At 39.9% G+C, this 18,446-nt stretch overlaps 1 protein-coding gene across 1 annotated transcript; it reads right to left on the bottom strand.

Annotated features, from left to right (window-relative positions):
- Positions 1-5,789: 5,789 nt before the first annotated feature.
- Positions 5,790-13,702, bottom strand: LOC145766932 (uncharacterized). Its single transcript, XM_082578640.1, has 7 exons — positions 13,326-13,702; positions 12,483-12,597; positions 11,687-11,915; positions 9,061-10,428; positions 8,624-8,794; positions 8,317-8,469; positions 5,790-8,158 (listed from the first exon to the last, which is right to left on the bottom strand). Exons 1-7 carry the CDS (start codon positions 13,574-13,576, stop codon positions 7,782-7,784), a joined length of 2,664 nt encoding a protein of 887 aa, XP_082434766.1. The 5' UTR covers positions 13,577-13,702; the 3' UTR covers positions 5,790-7,781.
- Between the last annotated feature and the right edge of the window lie 4,744 nt (positions 13,703-18,446).

Below are 18,446 nucleotides of genomic sequence, written 5' to 3'. Positions count from 1 at the left end.
AAAGCCAAAGTCGCTGATCGCAGTTTCCGTTTTTCCGCAAGCATTTTAAAAGGGTTAGGGTTGATCAGAGTTTCCGCAAACATTTTAAAAGGGTAAGAGTTGAGTCGCTGATCGCAGTTTCCGCTAACCCTAACCATAGACTAATCTATGCTCTAACCCTAACCCTCGCTGATCGCAGTTTCCGCAAACATTTTTCTGTAGTTTCTGCTAACCGCAGCTTCCGCTAACCCTTACCTTAGAGCAGAGGTGTGCAACATACGGCCCGCGGGCCAGAGAACGGCCCGCGGTACCCATTTACGTGGCCCGCACATTCTTCATCAAGTAGCCCATTATTTTTAAATGCTTATCACTGTTAGATCGGAAGATGTTGTTATTTGTAACATCATCATTAGCGTTATTGACTTTTAGCATTATTACATCATTAGCATTATTGTTGCGTCATTAGTAAGCGTTGTAGAAAACCGCCTTGTTCTTCTGGCAATGATTCAGCAAGGGAACGTTCAAATATTACGTAACGCCTTCGAGGGGGAGGGGGGGGGTTTATGCAAAGCGTTACGTTAGCGTCACATCGGGGGGGAGGGGGTTCAAGCAAAACGTTACGTAACGCTTTCGAGTACGAAATGGTAGTTTTTTGTGCTGAATTCGTAGTGAAAAAGCGTTACATGGGGGAGGGGGGATTGAAAAAAGCGTTACGTTGGCGTTACATGGGGGAGGGGGGGTCAAAAATTCGGAAAAAAAAGCGTTACGTAATATTTGAACGTTCCCTAACATAAATCTTACTTTATGGGTGCAGTGTGGTGAATATGTTAATATTTATTTTACAAAAAGCTTAGCATAGTAAAAATGTCTACAAGTAAGAAAAGGAAGGTTGATTATGAAAGCCGGAAGTTCAACAATGAGTGGTGTATAAATTACTTCGTTGTTCAACACAATCTAGATGTTGTTTGCCTGATTTGTCAAAACACTATAGCAGTAGCCTAATGAAAGAGTACAATATCAAGCGACACTACTGTGCAAAACACTCTGCTAATTATTATAGCATGATAGCATTGCATTATGAGAGCAGTTCTTTTCAAAAATGAAGCTGTTCAAGACAAAATGCAGGAATCAGCTTACAGATGAGCACTTGTCAAGTCAACTTCGAGTTGCCACTTCCTCCGTCAAAGCTGACATTGGCAAGATCTCTGGACAGAGAAGATATCAGACATCTCATTAATCACTCACTCAATGAGTAACGATTGTGTGTACGTTTCCATTAAATAAATTTTTCATATAAATTCATGTGTTATTCGATAGACTGGCCCTCAGCTTCATTATAATTGTACGTTGTGGCCCATTGAGATAAACAGTTGCACGCCCCTGCCTTAGAGTAACCTATCCTCTAACCCTAACCCTCGCTGATTGCAGTTTCCGCAAACATTTTTCCGCAGTTTCCGCTAACCGCAGCTTCCGCTTACCCTAACCATCGAGTAATCTATGATCTCTAACCCTAACCCTCAGTGATCGCAGTTTCCGCAAATATTTTTCCACAGTTTCCGCTAACCCTAACCTTCGAGTTGTTTGCGGAAACTCCGATCAGCGACTTCGGCTTTGTGCTATTAAACTGCAATTAGCGACTTCGGCTTTTTTAATTTTTTCTCTCGATCTTTTCAGGGTACGAACTGAGGGTACGAACTAGGTTGCACTCCAAATTGTTCATGGTATAATACGAATTAGGTTGCATCCAACAATTTGTACTGTCAGTTCATACCTTGAAAAGATCAATAGAAAAAATTAAAAAAAGCCGAAGTTGCTGATTGCAGTCTTTGCAAACATTTTAAAAGGGTTAGGGTATCGGAGTATCGGCGCGTCGACTTACCCATAAGCCCCATAAGTCGCGTTGAATTACCCATAAGCCCCATCGAATTACCCATAAGCCCCATAAGTCGCATCGAATTACCCATAAGCCCCATAAGTCGCATCAAATTACCCATAAGCAACGTGGAATTACTCACGCCTTTATGTCAGCGTATATGTAATCTGCAGATCGCTGCAGTAGACGGAGCAGACATAAAATAAGGTGTTGCAACCTTGTCATATTTTAATCTGATTGTCCTGCTTTGGTATCATGCACGTTATAACATCCGCGTTTTGTCGCTTCTACCTTTTACAGACCTCTGCTATGTTTGTCGTTGTTTTTTCGTTCTGATAGTCAGAAATAAAAACAAACTAAACTGATAATATTGTGAGCGTTCTCGAAGCATTACCGATATAAACCAAATTAAGCTAAGATTTCATGATGCTTGCGTGGCGGAGTGGTTTAGCCAAAGGGCTATTGACTTTGGTGAAACGGGTTTGATACCCACCCTTGCCATTATTCTGTTTTTCTTTAATTATCAAGTCCAAAGCAAGAATTAAGTCTCTGGCTGAGTGCGAGGACAATCACTATGCTGCAGTCACCTGGTTTATAGGGAAAATTGTCCTATGTTAAAGTGTTTTATCGGACAAAACACTCCATCTGCTGCAGCAAACTACAGATTACACATAAGCAGACGGGAAGGCAAGGAAGCCAATCTTCATGTCCACCTTTAAGCATGCCTTCAAGCGTCCTGCTCTTGAGCGGTGTCGAACTATATTTTGGAACGCCGAGCCAGTGCTTCTCACCTAGACGGCTATAGACTACACTTTACAGGCTTATGGGTAATTCGACGTTACTTCTAGGTATTTCTATGCTACTTATGGCTAGGCTGCCCAGTTTAGAAGCCACCATATTGCAACACCGCCTTCGCTGGACAGGGCATGTCATACGAATGGACCCAACGAGGCTTCCACGAATAATGCTTTATGGTGAACTAGAGACAGGAAAGAGACCCCCCGGAAGACCAAAAATGAGATACAAAGATCAGCTGAAAGTCTCCCTCAACCATGCCAATATTGATCTGGATTCTATGGGAACTACTTGCTAGTGACAGATCACTTTGGAGAAAAAGAATTAGGAAAGGTACAGAAATTTTTGAAAAAAAACAGGATACAAAAAGCTCAAGAAAAACGAAACACTAGAAAAGAAAAGCTAAAACTACCACGTCCCCCACCCTCCATACAATGTGACTTTTGCCCACGTCTATTCCATCATAGACTGGGCCTCCAAAGCCACATACGACATCACCATCCAAAACCAAATTCAATTTGAAGACGAAACCAATGCTCGGACACGAGCTGGAGCCGACGACGACGATGGTGCTTATGGGTAATTCGACGCAATTTATGGGGCTTATGGGTAATTTGACGCGACTTATGGGGCTTATGGGTAATTCGACGTGACTTATGGGGCTTATGGGTAATTCGACGCGACTTATGGGGCTTATGGGTAATTTGATGCGACTTATTGGGCTTATGGGTAATTCGATGCGACTTATGGGGCTTATGGGTAATTTGACGCGACTTACGGTGCTTATGGGTAATTCGACGCGACTTATGGGGTTTACGGGTAATTCGACGCGACTTATGGTGCTTATGGTACTTATGGTGCTTATGGGTAATTTGTGGGACCCTCCGCCAACATTTTTAAATTTCCGGTAATGATCCTAAGAGTTTGCCGAAGTCGCTGATTGCAGTTTCCGCAAACATTTTAAAAGGGTTAGGGTTGAGCGGAGTTTCCGCAAACATTTTAAAATTTCTGGTAATGATCCTAAGAGTTCTTGTTTGTTTGCGGAAAATTTTAAAATGTTTGCGGAAACTGCGATCAGCGACTTCGGCTTTTTTAAATTTTTTCTCTTGATCTTTTTAAGGTACAAACTGACAGTACGAATTGTTCATGGTACGAATTAGGTTGCATCCCTTGTCATCAACCCTGGATAGCTCATCTGAGTTGCCTCTTATTGAATGCTGGGTCCTACTTTAAGTCAACTTGCTGAAATGTTTTTTCTGCATCCCCGTTTCTTTGATATATGCACATTCCACATGGCATCTTTCCTATTAACACCTATTACCGTATACTAGGCCTGGGTTGTTTTTTTTTTTGCTGAGACTTTTCGGTCATTTGTCCGAAATCACTTAAAAAAATGGCTGTGGCTATTCTTACAACATATTGTAAAAATAGCCTCAGAGGCTATTCTTACAAGCACCACTCAAGCATTACGTTTGACATCAATATGCGCTCATGCGTGATCTGGAACTGGTATACAAGTCGCGACCCTGGTTAAAAAGGCGATGACGTCACACAGGAGGAATCCACCATAAAATGGTGGAAAAGTGGGGTGAAATTAGTCAACCATGACAAAAAAAGCGTGCAAGTGTCCGCTTTTACCTAATAGCTATGTAACACAAGCCCGAAAAACACCACATATCTCCTTAGAAAAGAATTAAACTTGACCAAGTTTAACTATTTATCCGAAGAATAGCCTACTTCTAAAGATACCAGCATTTAATCAATAATATATCTTTGTCGTTTCTGCTTCGATTTTTACAATTGAACCATTGCTGGAAAGCGCAAGCTATCGTTTATCCAAATGAAGGTCAGCCAGACTCTAAAAGTTAAAAATATTTCTTAGGTAAAGAGTTGAACTTGACCGACTTTAACCATTTATCCCAAAAATACTTGTAAAGATACCAGCATTTAATAAACGCTAATCTAAAGAACATATCTCTGTCTATTGACAAGCAAAAGTTGAGGTTGATAGCTTTTTCACAAAGCGAGCAACCGGGCTTCAAACACAAGCAAATAGCGCCCGATGACTCGTTGCATTTCCGAATCGAAGCAAGTATACAAGTCTCCCCGGTCTGCGATCATTATATGTCTTTATTAAATTAGTTGTAAGTTGCTTGTTTCTGCTTCGATTTTAACAATTGAACCATTGCTGGAAAGCACAAGCTATCGTCTATCCAAATTAAGGTCAGCCAGACTCTAAAAGTTAAAAATATTTCTTAGGTAAAGAGTTGAACTTGACCGACTTTAACCATTTATCCCACAAATATTTTTAAAGATAACAGCATTTAATAAACGCTAATCTAAACAACATATCTCTGTCTATTGACAAGCAAAAGTTGAGGTTGATAGCTTTTTCACAAAGCGAGCAACCGGGCTTCAAACACAAGCAAATAGCGCCAGATGACTCGTTGCATTTCCGAAAAGCTAGGCTATTTACAAAAAGTGAATACCGCACATGTTAAACAAAAACTGTACATATTTTGAGCACAGCACAGTAACTGTTAGGCCAGATCATCACCCATGTGTCCCTCCTCTCCTTGCCTAGATGAGACCTGCCATTTGTCCTCGCAACCCTTTTTGTTTCCCGACCAAACTGAGAAGTTTAGAGTTTCGTTATTTGTTGGATGCAAATAGACGCATGCTTACATTTTTGACCACCTTAAAACACTAAACCAGTTTCTGCTCGACATAGCCTACAGTGTTCAATTTTTGTCCCAGGAATCAACTCTTCAAGCAATACTTTCCCTACTTTGTGTGCACTAACATCCTAATTTATATGCCATTGTTAACAATTGCGATATTCGTGAATTCATTTGAGGCTTTGGGTACCGGAATTAATATACTTATTTGAACTAGCAAATTCAATCCACAACACTTTCCACTAGGCTGTTACTTAACACTAAGCACGCATATGCGCTGCGATTTGTGGCCGTGTTAGCAACTGAAAAAAAGCCTTGGTGTGAAGATCACTGAATTGTTCAAAATGTGAGCTCAGTAGCCTATTACTGTGCTTGCAACTGCATGGTGCTATCAACGTGCAAAACAACTCGGCTCCAGGTCCCCTGCGGTCACAGACACGCATATTATCCCTGAATAGGGGGGTATCGCGTTTGCCATTCGCTCATTGTCGCCTGGTTTGATTGCAAACAAGTCTGTTCTATGTAGTTGCTTTCCTCATTGCGTCTAGTATGTCAGCACAATTGCTTTATCATCGCGAACGCCATTGTCACTTTTCCTCATCCACCTTTCCCAGGCTTGTTCGCGATGAAAGGCACAGAGTAACACGTAGCAATCTGCGGAACAAGAAGTCGTGGGCACTGAGTGGTAAAGTACAGTAGCAACTTAACAGTGACGACACAAATGCATGAGCAATGGAGACAGCACACAAGCAACGAAAATGTTAATGCAATTCACTAACTTGAAAAAACGCTTTCGATGGCCTTGATTTCCGCCTCACATGTATCGGTCATGAAAAACGAAGGGTTCCAGTTTTCTGACCACCCTTTTACAACAGAAAGTGCTTCTGCTATGTCCGAAGCTTGTTCATTTTGGATAATAAAAGTAGCAACAACCTGGTAACCAACATTCGTTCTGACGCAAAGAAAAAATAGAGGAAGGGAATACTTGGACGTCTTGTAAGTTGCATCCAAGAGGCAAATGCCTTGGCCGCAACGATGCAACAATCGTATTATCTTCATCTACGATGAGTTACAATCAACTAAATTTTCATCTTATGATAGTAGCCTACAGAAATAATATACGGTACTGTACGTAACATTGAAAACCACCAAGCCTACTACGTGAATATGGTAAAAAATAAATTGTCTCAAAAAGATTGGTTGTGACCCAAACCCTGCCTTTGGTTACCGCTGGACATGTCACTTGGTCCAATCAATAACACCACATAGGCGTATGGATTTGGCACACTAGATGGAAAAAATACAAAAGAGGTCAGTGAAGTAGGCTAGGCTACTTTGAATCAACAAAGCTTTTACACCTGAAAACTGAGTGTCTTTAAGAAACGAGATGAAAAGTTGATGAAACAGAACACATTTACATATGTTTATAGCATTTTTTGCAGTTAGTAAACCGTTTCCTCTTTTATGATGTCTATCCTCCACTTTGGTGAAAACACTGTGCTTTGCAGAAACCTTTTCAGAATCTTTGTCAACAAAGAAAAGGCTTATTATTGTAGTATGAATATCAACACTTAGTACACTAGTGAATTACAATGACAGGATGTTAAAAATCAACATTAACATGGCACCGTATGCTCGTTTCTGAACAACAACAAGCTTCGTTCCTGCTTTTGCTTCGTACTCTTCAATGGATCTCATGGCATCTTCAACTGAAGCCAACCACTTTCAACAATAAACAATTGATTTTTTACTGTTATAAACTTATGGATCTTCATCACCCATTTTTTGCCATAAGAAATCAAAGCATTTATGCCATAGCCTAAGATTACAGTGAAGAAATGTAAATACTACACACATGCAACAAATCTGGATTTAGCGAGTATAAGGTAGCTGATAGTTTGAAGCTCCAGTTTTTCTTCTTTCCTTCTACTATAAGTACTTCACCACATTTAGGTTTGTTTTATTCTGATGACAGCTCCTGATGAGTCAGTCAAAAAAAAAACTGCAGCTTCGAGCTACCTTTTACTTGCTATTTTCAAGTTCTGTACCACCATTTGCTATGAAAGAGTTCAACATACGTATACTAATTGTGTTAAGTTGGAAACAGTAAAATAGTTGAATATTAATGAACTGTTGAAGGTCTTGTTGGACCGTAGTATATTGCAGCAACTACATTACAAACCTGTACTAGTCCATGACTTTCAGCTAGCTCTCCCAAAGAATGTTAAATGTCCTAAATGCATCAGAACTTTTAATGCCAGGATTGGACTCATTAGTCATTCAAGAACACATCGTTAGCGTTTTATGTGAGGACCATTGAAGAAACGATTTTTATCAAATGTTACAAGTTTCAAGCATAACGCGTCAAGGCCAATAAGTCTTTTCGTAGTTCACGGTTTACATAACCTTGGTTTAATTGACAAAGCGAGATTGCAGTATCACCTGAACATTCACTGTCACTTCTCCATAAGGTTGCATTTCCTGCAGAACCAAGACTTCGTTTTTGGCGGCATTGTTCTACCAAGACATCTCAGATGGTGCCAATCCAGACACGAGTCGCACATGATGCTGTCGCCTGCATCAAGATCTAAATAACAGGAGATGCACAACCAGCGGCCTTTATTTCGCAAAGTGGTCAGTAGGTTCTCCATCAACGTCCAACCGTCAAAAGAAAAATGTCTTCGCACAGAAGCAATGGCAATGTTTTCATCTAAACACTTCATTGGAATTCTTTCGGGCAACGTTTCAATTTCATTTTCTTCGATCAGTCGATCGCTGAATGGACGCAAGACCTCTTCTACTACCTCAGAATCGACAAACCAACTGAGTATTGCTGAAAAATATGACCATGGGTGACTTTGTTTGATGTAGCCTACGTACGCTTTGACGTAGCCTATCGGCTAGGCAGACCCACAGAAGTCAAAGTGTAGTTTTTTAAACTAACGTAGGCTATAACAAAAATGAAGTCACACAAACATAAATGCAACAAACCTGCTTCTTTCTGAAAAGACGACTTCAGTCTGAATGGAATTGGTCCGCTCTTTTTTTGTCTCTTGCGTGGTAACCCAATGACTGTCAATCCAGCTCCTTTTGGCCTGCCACGTTTCATCATCTTCGGTGGAAATTTAATTGATCCTGCATCATCTGTTAATAAACACAACGAGAATCGAATATAGGCTACAACGTAGAAAACATCACTATTTCAACGTTTTTATTAAAAAATTAATAAACATAATGCATTATGCAATGCAAGAAAAAACAACTAATCAGAAATGAATGTTTCAGAAACAGCACATACTTGTAAAAGACTGAATAGAACTGGACGGTGTCTGCATCATAATCGCACTGGTATCAACGGTCGACAAGACGTCACCGGGTGTGTGCTGTGAACTACTACTTGAGACTGTAGGAAGTGCAATTCCAGGATCATTGCTGGAAGATGTTGCAGCAGCACTTCCAGTATCAGTGCCTGAAAAGGATCATGCAGTTGTTCACAAAAGCAGAATTACTGAGCATCTGCAACCTTGTATAATCGTAAATTAGTGCGCAACTGCGCATGCAGTACATATTAGCCCACATATTGGATAGCTCAACGCCATAAAAATCATTGCTCAAAAAAAAATTGACTGCAAAATCACGACGCAAGTTGCAGTAACTAACCCATATCTCTTCAGATATTTGAAAAAATAGGCTAGTTTTTCTGATTTAGTAAATAGTGCTAGCATATAGGCCTACCTTTCTGAGTTTGACCCAAAAAGTTCACAACTTGGAATTTCTTTCCTTCCTGCAAGAACTCTGCAATTTGTCGTAAATTATCCAGGTTGTATTGGAATTCATCCATTCCTTGTTCAGATATCATTAACGCAATCTTCTGGGAAATATCTTGAACACGGCGATACTTTTGCTGTTCTGATAAAACACATCTTCTTTGAGGCTTGTTAAGAATCTCAACAGCTGGTAATGTGGATGCAGGACCGTTGTCCAGTGAGTTTCTTGTCAGGCGATGGGATTTAAGAAAATATTGCATTGTCCACCGTTCTGAACAAAGATTGGGATTGTACTCTGACATATGGAGCTGCCTTCTAACTGCCAAGACATGCCTACAAGGTAGCAGCATTGATGATGTGAATCCACAAGGACATGCTGTTGTTGTGACTGCCAATTCCCCATGGACACGAGATTTTACTATGGCAGAATCATTCAAAATCTCTGACATGACAACCTTTTCCGCTAACTTGAATTGTTGTTGCACATGAATATATGCAAATGGTGTCAGTAGCTGTTGGTATTGTCTCTCCGCCACACTTGAAATCGCATCAATTGGAACCTTAAGGAAAGCATTTGACGCTTTGTGGTCACGTTCGGTGGAAAGAGATTGGATACATGCCATCAGATCTTTAAAAAACATGGTCATTCCTGAGTATCTTGTTATGACACTTTTCAACTTTCCATTGATGGATTCCAGTCGATTATTAGTTCTGTTCAAAAAATTAGCTTTTAAGTTGCTCAGTCCATCCACCCATTGATGTCGAATAGCATGCCAGTTATCGTTATAATATGTTGTGACAGCAATTGGGACTGTGTCAACGAATTGGTTATACAGTAAATTATAAGCTGACTCATTTTTGGCATTTGCCAGTTTTCCTAAAATTTCCAGTGATACCTGCCTTTGGGCTGAAGAAATGCCTAATTTTTCCATGGAAACTTCTCTACGAAAAGTGCGAAGGGTATGAAAATAGCAAATTAAAATTTCTGCAGTAGGCAGCATTTTCATCATGGCATCCCGCTCTGTCATGTCTTTGTCAGCCATTACAACCTCCACTTTATCCCAAGCTGGATTGTGGAGTTTAAACTGAGTTAACAGCTTGCTGATGGTCAGTTTGTCTTCAGTGGCTACAAGCCACAGACACACAATTTCACTCTGACCTAAGCCATCAACATTCAGCATCACATATAATGGCATTCTCAAGTCATTAAGTTTGTAGGTTGCATCAATCAGCAGCATTTCAGGATATGCCGCAAAGGTTTCCCGCATGTCTTTCGTTTGAAAGTATATCGCCTGCAATTGTTTGTCATCATCTGCAAACACATCTACTGCAGCACCTAAAATGAAAATAAACTGAGGATTAGTATACCCTACAAAGCAAGAATCTTGACAATCCTGGGCCAGACTAAAATAGCGCAAAACAATTAGGCCTATTAGGCACTCCATCAGATTTAAAAGCAAAAACATCAACTTTTAGTGAAATTTGTTTTCTATTCTATGTTATTTTAATTATTGGCCAGAGGAAGGATGTTTAGGCCTTTGGTAATATTTACATCATATAATCAATGTTCCAACTGAGCGGTTGTATACCACTCTCACCCCATTCTCTAAAAGATGCCACATTGCAATGCTTAGGGTCCGTTAAAAGGATCCATTAGGAGTAAACTTTTACGTAGATTTCAAATTTAGCAATGTTTTCTATTTCTATCCACTCAAAGTAGAATTGTTTCAAGATATTGAAGACCTTTGATTGAATTCCTTGATCCCGCTTTCAATCTTACAATCCCCATAGCGCCTTATGTTGCAACAAAAATCTTTGGAGCATGAGTTTGGGAAAGTAGAATGAATTCTTATGAAGAAAATGAAGCAAAAAATACTCTCAATTGACCCTTTATAGCTCAATGTTGCAAATTTTCCACACGTTGTAGGGTACTGCTAATATTCTGTGTTGGTTATACTAGACAAACGTTTTCTGAATAGAAAAACGTCTGAAAATTAGATATTTTTCTTGTGTAGCCTACTATGATGTGCGTACTGGTAATCCGCAGTTTGCTGCAGTAGACAGAGTCTATTGACCGGTAAACCAGGCGGTCAACACTTTAAATTGAACTGGCAATGGTGAGATTGAACCCACGTCATCGAAATAATTCATCTGCAGTCTAAACCATTACGGCAAGAGGTCAATCGCGAATTGCTTAATTGACATTATATCTGAAATGGTTCAAGAAGAATGCTCACAATATCATGTGACACTCAATCTGCAGCAGCGACCTGTAGATTGCAAATACGCCTACGGTGTTGACCAATGTTACAGGCAACCTGGTAGCCTATTCTTGCATTGCTGCAGTACTACAATGATGCAAAAAATTAGATTTTTCCAAGGTCATGACCCTGACCACAGCTTGCACACACACATCCGGCTCTAGGCCGGAGTCACATCACCTCCAGTACGGAGCCAGAATTTGACCGGAACCGGAGCTCATTCTATCTCTACTTATCATACTGCACATAGAAATTAGAAAGTCATCTCTACTATTTAGCATGAACATATCTTGTACTGTATAACAGACAAAAAAGTTTTGTCTGTCGACTAACCTTTTTCTTTGTTCATTTCATTAATAAGTTCATCATAGGTGTTTTCATACAAAGGTCTCTGTTTTGCGGCAATATTATGCAGATCTTTAAGAATAACTGTTTTTCCTGTAGAAGCTGCAATGTGCTTTTGTACCAACTTTTTATTTGCTTTGGTGGCAAGCATTTCTCCGATCACACTGCTTTCTGTTTCATTTAATCTTCGTTGTTTAGGCATCAAATTAAATGCATTCTGAAAAATAATTTATATGCACATAGTCAAGAAAATGACATATCTTTTGACAGGTGTCCAACCCACAGAGATGGGCAAGATCACCAGGTTTGGTGAATCGGCGGCTTGAATATGACCAGTTTCGCACAAACTGGTCATATTCAGCATGTGCGTAGTCATGCGCGCAAAGTGAAATGACCACTTTACCGTGTCTTACGATGAAGTCAAGATCAGAAAAACTGTCTTGCAACATTCTTAACGTGTTTTAGTACAGTAGCAAACAATATTTGAACTTCAAGTGTCATAATCAAAATGCAATTATACACGAAAAGTAATTTTTTGGATAAAGGGGGTTTTGGACGGAAATTTCAATTTTTTTTACTAGTGGTCTTAGAATGTACTGTTGTATCCTAAAACCTGGGTTAAAATTGAATTTGAAAAAAAAGCCGATTAACCCCCCCCCCTAATGTTATTGCTCTTTTTTATCCTTCACATAATTTCTGATGAAAGCCTCCTTATCATATACAGGGCTAGTGTGACCATAGCTCAAAGGCTATGACTCTACTACAAAGGGTTATTTCCACTTACTTCATTGAAATCATGATTATGATCATTGACATTACTAATCTCAGTGATGCATAGCGCTTTTCCATCTGACGTTGCATTTACTTTGATTCCAAATGGACAACCTTTGATAAAAGTACTGAAAAACAACAAAGATGAGGTGACATAGGCCGTGTTGAATCACCCATAAGTACACCTAAATTAGCCATAACTCACGTTAAAGTAGCCTACCTGCAAGTCATGTCAAATTGCCCATAAGTTGCATCCAATTACCTATAAGCCCACCTGAATTACCCATAAAGTCACGTTGAATTACCACAAGTTCAGCCGAGCATTCTCATAAATCTAGTCGATTTACCCATAAGTGACGTCAAATTGCCAAAAAGCTGCGTTGAAGTACCCATAAGGCATGTCTTTATGGATAATTTCATGAGACTTACGGGTAATTCGACGAATTGTGCTGATGAGCAATTCGACGTAACATATGGGTAAATTGACAAAACTAATGGGTAATTCAATGCAACTTAGGAATAATTCTGGGCATGACAATTCAATGGAAATTACAATAGACAGCATGCGGGAATGGTTCAGCAGAATATATGCATTTTGCTAAGTTCTAAGCATTCATAAGGAATGTAGGCAATTTGCACTTATGCAAAACTCAATCTATTAGCAAAACTTATTACAATAGACAGCATGCGGGAATGGTTCAGCAGAATATATGCATTTTGCTAAGTTCTTAGCATTCATAAGGAATGTAGGCAATTTGCACTTATGCAAAACTCAATCTATTAGCAAAACTTATGCATATAGGCTACATGAGTAGCTCAACCTATGGGCACCAAGGACAAAACCATCATTACTTACCTTTGATTTGGTCTTTTTCCTTGACTACATGATTTGGGTGTTCTTCCTCCATGCACACAAGCATACTGTATTGTACGATACTTCAACTGTTCATTCCAGGTTTTTGTGGATGTAAGTGCTAGACGTCGTTTTGCGCGTTCAATTGTTATGGAATTTCTCACATAAACATTGACAAAGTTTTCTTTTTCCCATTGCTTAATAGCCGAAGAAAGTGTCTCAAAACTGTAATATAATGCTCCCTTCGTAATCATGATGACGATGGATTCATTGACGTGTAGTTTCGATCAGCAAAATCAGCAACTACCGCGGTTCACTCTACGATCAAGTGTGCAGCACAAGCCAATACGCATGCGCGCGAAATTACGTATGAGCGTCGTCGGATGAAACGCCTGAGCGCATTAAGGTCTTGCTCGAGTAAACAACGTCTTGCTTGAGTGGTGCTTGTAAGAATAGCTTCAGAGGCTAGTTTTACAATATGTTGTAAGAATAGCCACTTCGTAAAAAAATTCGGTCAATTTTAATTATTTCGGCCATTTTTAGTCATTTTTGGTCAAATTTAGTCAATTGACTATATATTTTTTCGGACATTTTGACCGAATTGACTATATTTTTTTCGGACATTTTGCTAAAAAATGGGTCAATGACCAATAGATGACCGAAAGAAAAAAAAACAGTACTAGGCCTATAGGGTATCACATTTCACACTGAAATTGCTTTGATACAAAACAGCATTACACAAACATTACTCGTTTCATAAGTGAAATGTTTATTCTTGTCATAAAAAAATTAGTAAACTTGAACGCCTACATAAAACCTATGATAAAACGATGTGCTATGTGCTTAAATGAAATAATGCTGCAGAAACAAAAACGTTGCCAGATGAAAAATTAAAAATATTGTTGCCAGATGACCAGTTCAGTTTGTTTTTACTTTTGAATATCACAACGAAAAACAATACATACCAAACATAGCAGAGGTCTAAAAAAAGATAGAAGCGACAAAACGCGGACGTTATAACGTGCTACATGCATGATACCAAAGCAGGACAATCAGTTTAAATTTGATTGAATTCTAATTCTCGAAGTGAGAAAGCTTCTTTTAGAGCTTAATCCAGGCAGTTTCGCATGCTTGTAAATGTAGAGTCTTTGAACTGCTACCGTAGGCCCGGTTCCCAACCACCAGGTGCCTCTGAATAGAGAGTTGTCCTTGTAGTGCGTTGCACAATTGCACAACCCCAGAGTCAAACCAGCAACGCTCGATCTTGCAGTTTTTTCGTTCGTAAGGTCAGGCGCTTAACCAACCAAGCTACCGGGGCAGACAACTCCTCAGGCCCGCAACCAGCAAATATTTTCGGGAGGGGCATTTAATTTTTATCAAAGAACAAACATAAAAATGATGCATTGTGACATTTTTATATTAATGTCCACGCCCATTGATAAAATGTGTGGCACTACCATGTTACGGTTCAGTGGTCATAACTTATGTCAATCACGTTTTTGTTTAGTACAGCAGTAAAAGAAACTAGCCTTTGCAACCTTTTCTCATTTAGCTTTGACTACCCAAGGAAGAAAGTTACGACATTACAGTAATGTGTTCAGTCGATTACAAATAAAATACAACATCTGCAGGCTACGAGCTGCATTGGCACGACTGGAGTCATGAATTAATCAATAACATATATTTACATCAACATAAACAAACAGATACATATGAATAAACTCAACACGGTAATTACAAATTACAATCCTGAAACATTTTGTTGGCTCAACAAGTTTTTATGTTTGTAGACCCAAAGAAGTTGACTTTGCAAATGCAAAATGACATTTTAATTTAGAGCATAATGTCTAACTTTCTACTTGATTTGGCAAGTTCGTTTAACACCAATTCCGCGCTTGGAATTTGAGTACGATGGATTTGCATGAGACCTAGTCCAAAAAGCCTGTCCTGCCCCATAGTGCTTCTAAGGTAGGGGAGATGTGGGACCAATGAGCAGGGTGGGACCAATGACCATAGCCTCGATTTCGCTATCCTGTAGGCGTTTTATTCTTTTATTTGTTGTTTTGGTGTCGAGATTTCTTCTTTGTCAAGCACATGTGTTTTGGTCAACACAGACTAGCTAGTTTGATTTTAGGAGGCAAAAGTTGTTTTTAGTGGAAAAAAATGGGTTTCTTCGGGCGCATTCATTTTTTGTTTTCGAATAGGAAGAGAACATTTTTAAATAGTTTTTTTAGTTTAGGCTATGCACCATGGATTGGGTGATAGAACTGCATTGGTTTCCGGTAAAAATTCACACCAGTTTTTTAACCATTGCATGAATGCCAAGATGGAGCAGATGTGGGACCTTTGACCCATGCTTGCAATCAGGTGGGTCAAAGGTCCCCCAATGTTATTTTATTTGTTTTTAGCTTCAATATGCCTACTTTTAAGCTGTGCAACAATAATTATTTCTTGTTTACACAAGAAGTGTAGAACAATTCTTTGAAGGAAGTATTAGAACATAATGTCAGTTTAAGAAAGACTGCCAGAGAAAACAATATTGATAGAAACACTTTGTGCAGTTAGTCAGAAAAGCATTACGTCATTACAAAGACGACGATTTCGCCAAAGCAGAGTGATGAAGCTGGTTTCTATGTGCTTGTGAAAGTGTATTCCAGTGAAGGAAGATGTAAGAGATTTGCTGGCCTGTTGCTGAATGGTCCTGATGAGGATGGAGATTTTGAGATTTATTTTTTGAAGGGGAGGGTCAAATTTAAAAATGCTTTTGTGTTTCCTGATATTGAGGACCTTGCGTCTGTGTAGCACTCAGAAATTGTGTGCATTTTTGACAAACCTACACAGGTAGCAGATAGCAAAAGGCTTTCTAGAGATGCGGTTTAACGAAAATTTATCTTGCCATGACATTTAATGATGCATCGTGCCTTTGTTTTGACAGTGCATAAATGAACACGTTTCCGATGCTAGACTTGAAATTTCACTTTTCATATTGTTTTGATTGTATTTTTTTGTGCAAAATCGAAAAAAAAACTTAAAACCTGAAAGTATTGTGTAGTTTTCGACTCGATTGTAAGGGTGGGTCAAAGGTCTCACGAGGGTGGATCATCGGTCCCATATGTGTGGGACCAATGACCCACTTTTTCATTTTTTTATAATTTCAGTTTTGGAGGATAAAATTTCGAGATATTCATTTGGTTTTTGGCATGTAGGTAGATGGGTGGGCTGACAACTTTTTTGCAGATTTTGGTGATTTTGAGAGTCAAACTTTAAAAAATTTTGGCAAAAGTGTGCAAAAAGGGTCATTGGTCCCACATCTCCCCTAACTTTTCAAGCGTCGTAGACAGCTAAATGCTCTTTCTGCAGAAGCAGTTGTGACTGGAAGTGTAGCCAAAATTATCAAGAGTTTGTAAATGTTTGGATAAAACTCTTTTTGGGATTCTATTGCTGACACCGCATCAATCGTACTTGCTGGCCTTTCACTGTCAAGAATTGCTTAATTGCTGCATAGAACGCTTAAAATTTTTTCAAAAAATTTCGGAGGGGGCAAATGCCTCCAATGCCCCCCCTTGGTTGCGGGCTTGCAACTCCTTGTAATCACCTGAAGGCCTACAGCCCATACAACTCTGTACTTATTTTGCTAACTTTAACACTCCAAGGTGTGTTTCCACAAAGAGTAAAGAAAGTGGCCTAAAACTGACGTAAAGAAATGTTCGTGCATAGCTCATTCATGCTGAATCAGCAAATAATGCTATGTTCTGCTATTTAAACTTACCATTTGAAAAAAGTTTATTTCTGATGTCAAAATGAAAATGTTATAGTTACATTACATCAGTACGTCGTTCGTTAACGTTGATGCTAAGTAATCCATGACTTAACAGATTTGGCACAAAAAACAGGCTACACCCCGCACAACAACGTGTCGTTGGTCCAACGTTAGACCATCGGAAACGTCCCGTGGGCCCTCCGTTGGTTTCCGACGTTGGCGCGTAACAAATTTGGCCAGCGGGCCACCTTGGGCGAATCGTCAGTCACAAAAATCGGTTGGTTAAACGTCGATCCCTCGGTGGCACACTGTTGGCCAACCCTTTCCCGACCATTTGCCACCTGCGACCAACCTGCGACCAAACGCTTTCGTTGGTTCGACGTGAGATCCACGACGCAATTTACAACTGTCCTCACTGTGGCGAAAAAAGGCTTGGCTAATCGTAGACCCAACGTTGATGCACTGTTGGCCAACCCTTTCCCGACCATTTGCCACCTGCGACCAACCTGATGACCAAACGCTTTCGTCGGTTCGACGTGGAATCCACGACGCAATTTACAACTATCCTCACTGTGGCGAAAAAAGGCTTGGCTAATCGTAGACCCAACGTTGATGCACTGTTGGCCAACCCTTTCCCGACCATTTGCCACCTACGATCAAACGCTTTCGTCGGTTCGACGTGGAATCCATGACGCAATTTACAACTATCCTCACTGTGGCAAAAAAAATGCTTGGCTAATCGTAGACCCAACTTTGGTGCACTGTTGGCCAACCTGACGACCAAACGCTTTCGTTGGTTCGACGTGGGATCCACGACGCAATTTACAACTATCCTCACTGTGGCAAAAAAGAGTTGTTTAATCGTAGAACCAACGTTAGTGCACTGTTGGCCAACCTACGACCAAACGCTTTCGTTGGGTCGACGTGGAAGACGCAATTTACTATCATCCCCTCTGGCGAAAACGATTTGGTTACTCGTGGGCCTAGCGTTGGCCATCATTTGCTAATCTACGACCAAACGCTCACGTTTTGCTCTGACAAGGGTTAGACATTACGACCTCACCAAACCGAAAACGTTTCTTAACTTTGACCACATGGTGGCGTGTTGTTAACTCACTTTTTTCGAGTTAATCTGTGCTGAAAATGATGACCACGAAGACGTGGGATCGAGGCCTCAATTCGCAGTAAACCTTATTACTTACCATACTAGCATTCCACTCGGTACAACATTGCTAGAAAAGGCACTCATACAAGCAAAGAGTAGGACAGATGGCAGTTAAGTTTGTTTTTATTTCTAACCATCACAGCAAAAACAAAGAACATGCTAAATATAACAGCGGTCTAGAAAAGGGCATGAGGCAAAT

The sequence above is a fragment of the Aplidium turbinatum genome, chromosome 3 (assembly GCF_918807975.1).
Source record: "Aplidium turbinatum chromosome 3, kaAplTurb1.1, whole genome shotgun sequence".
Classification (NCBI taxonomy): Eukaryota; Metazoa; Chordata; class Ascidiacea; order Aplousobranchia; family Polyclinidae; genus Aplidium; species Aplidium turbinatum.
The sequence above is the reverse complement of the archived record's forward strand: the minus strand, read 5'-3'. Positions and strand labels throughout refer to the sequence as shown.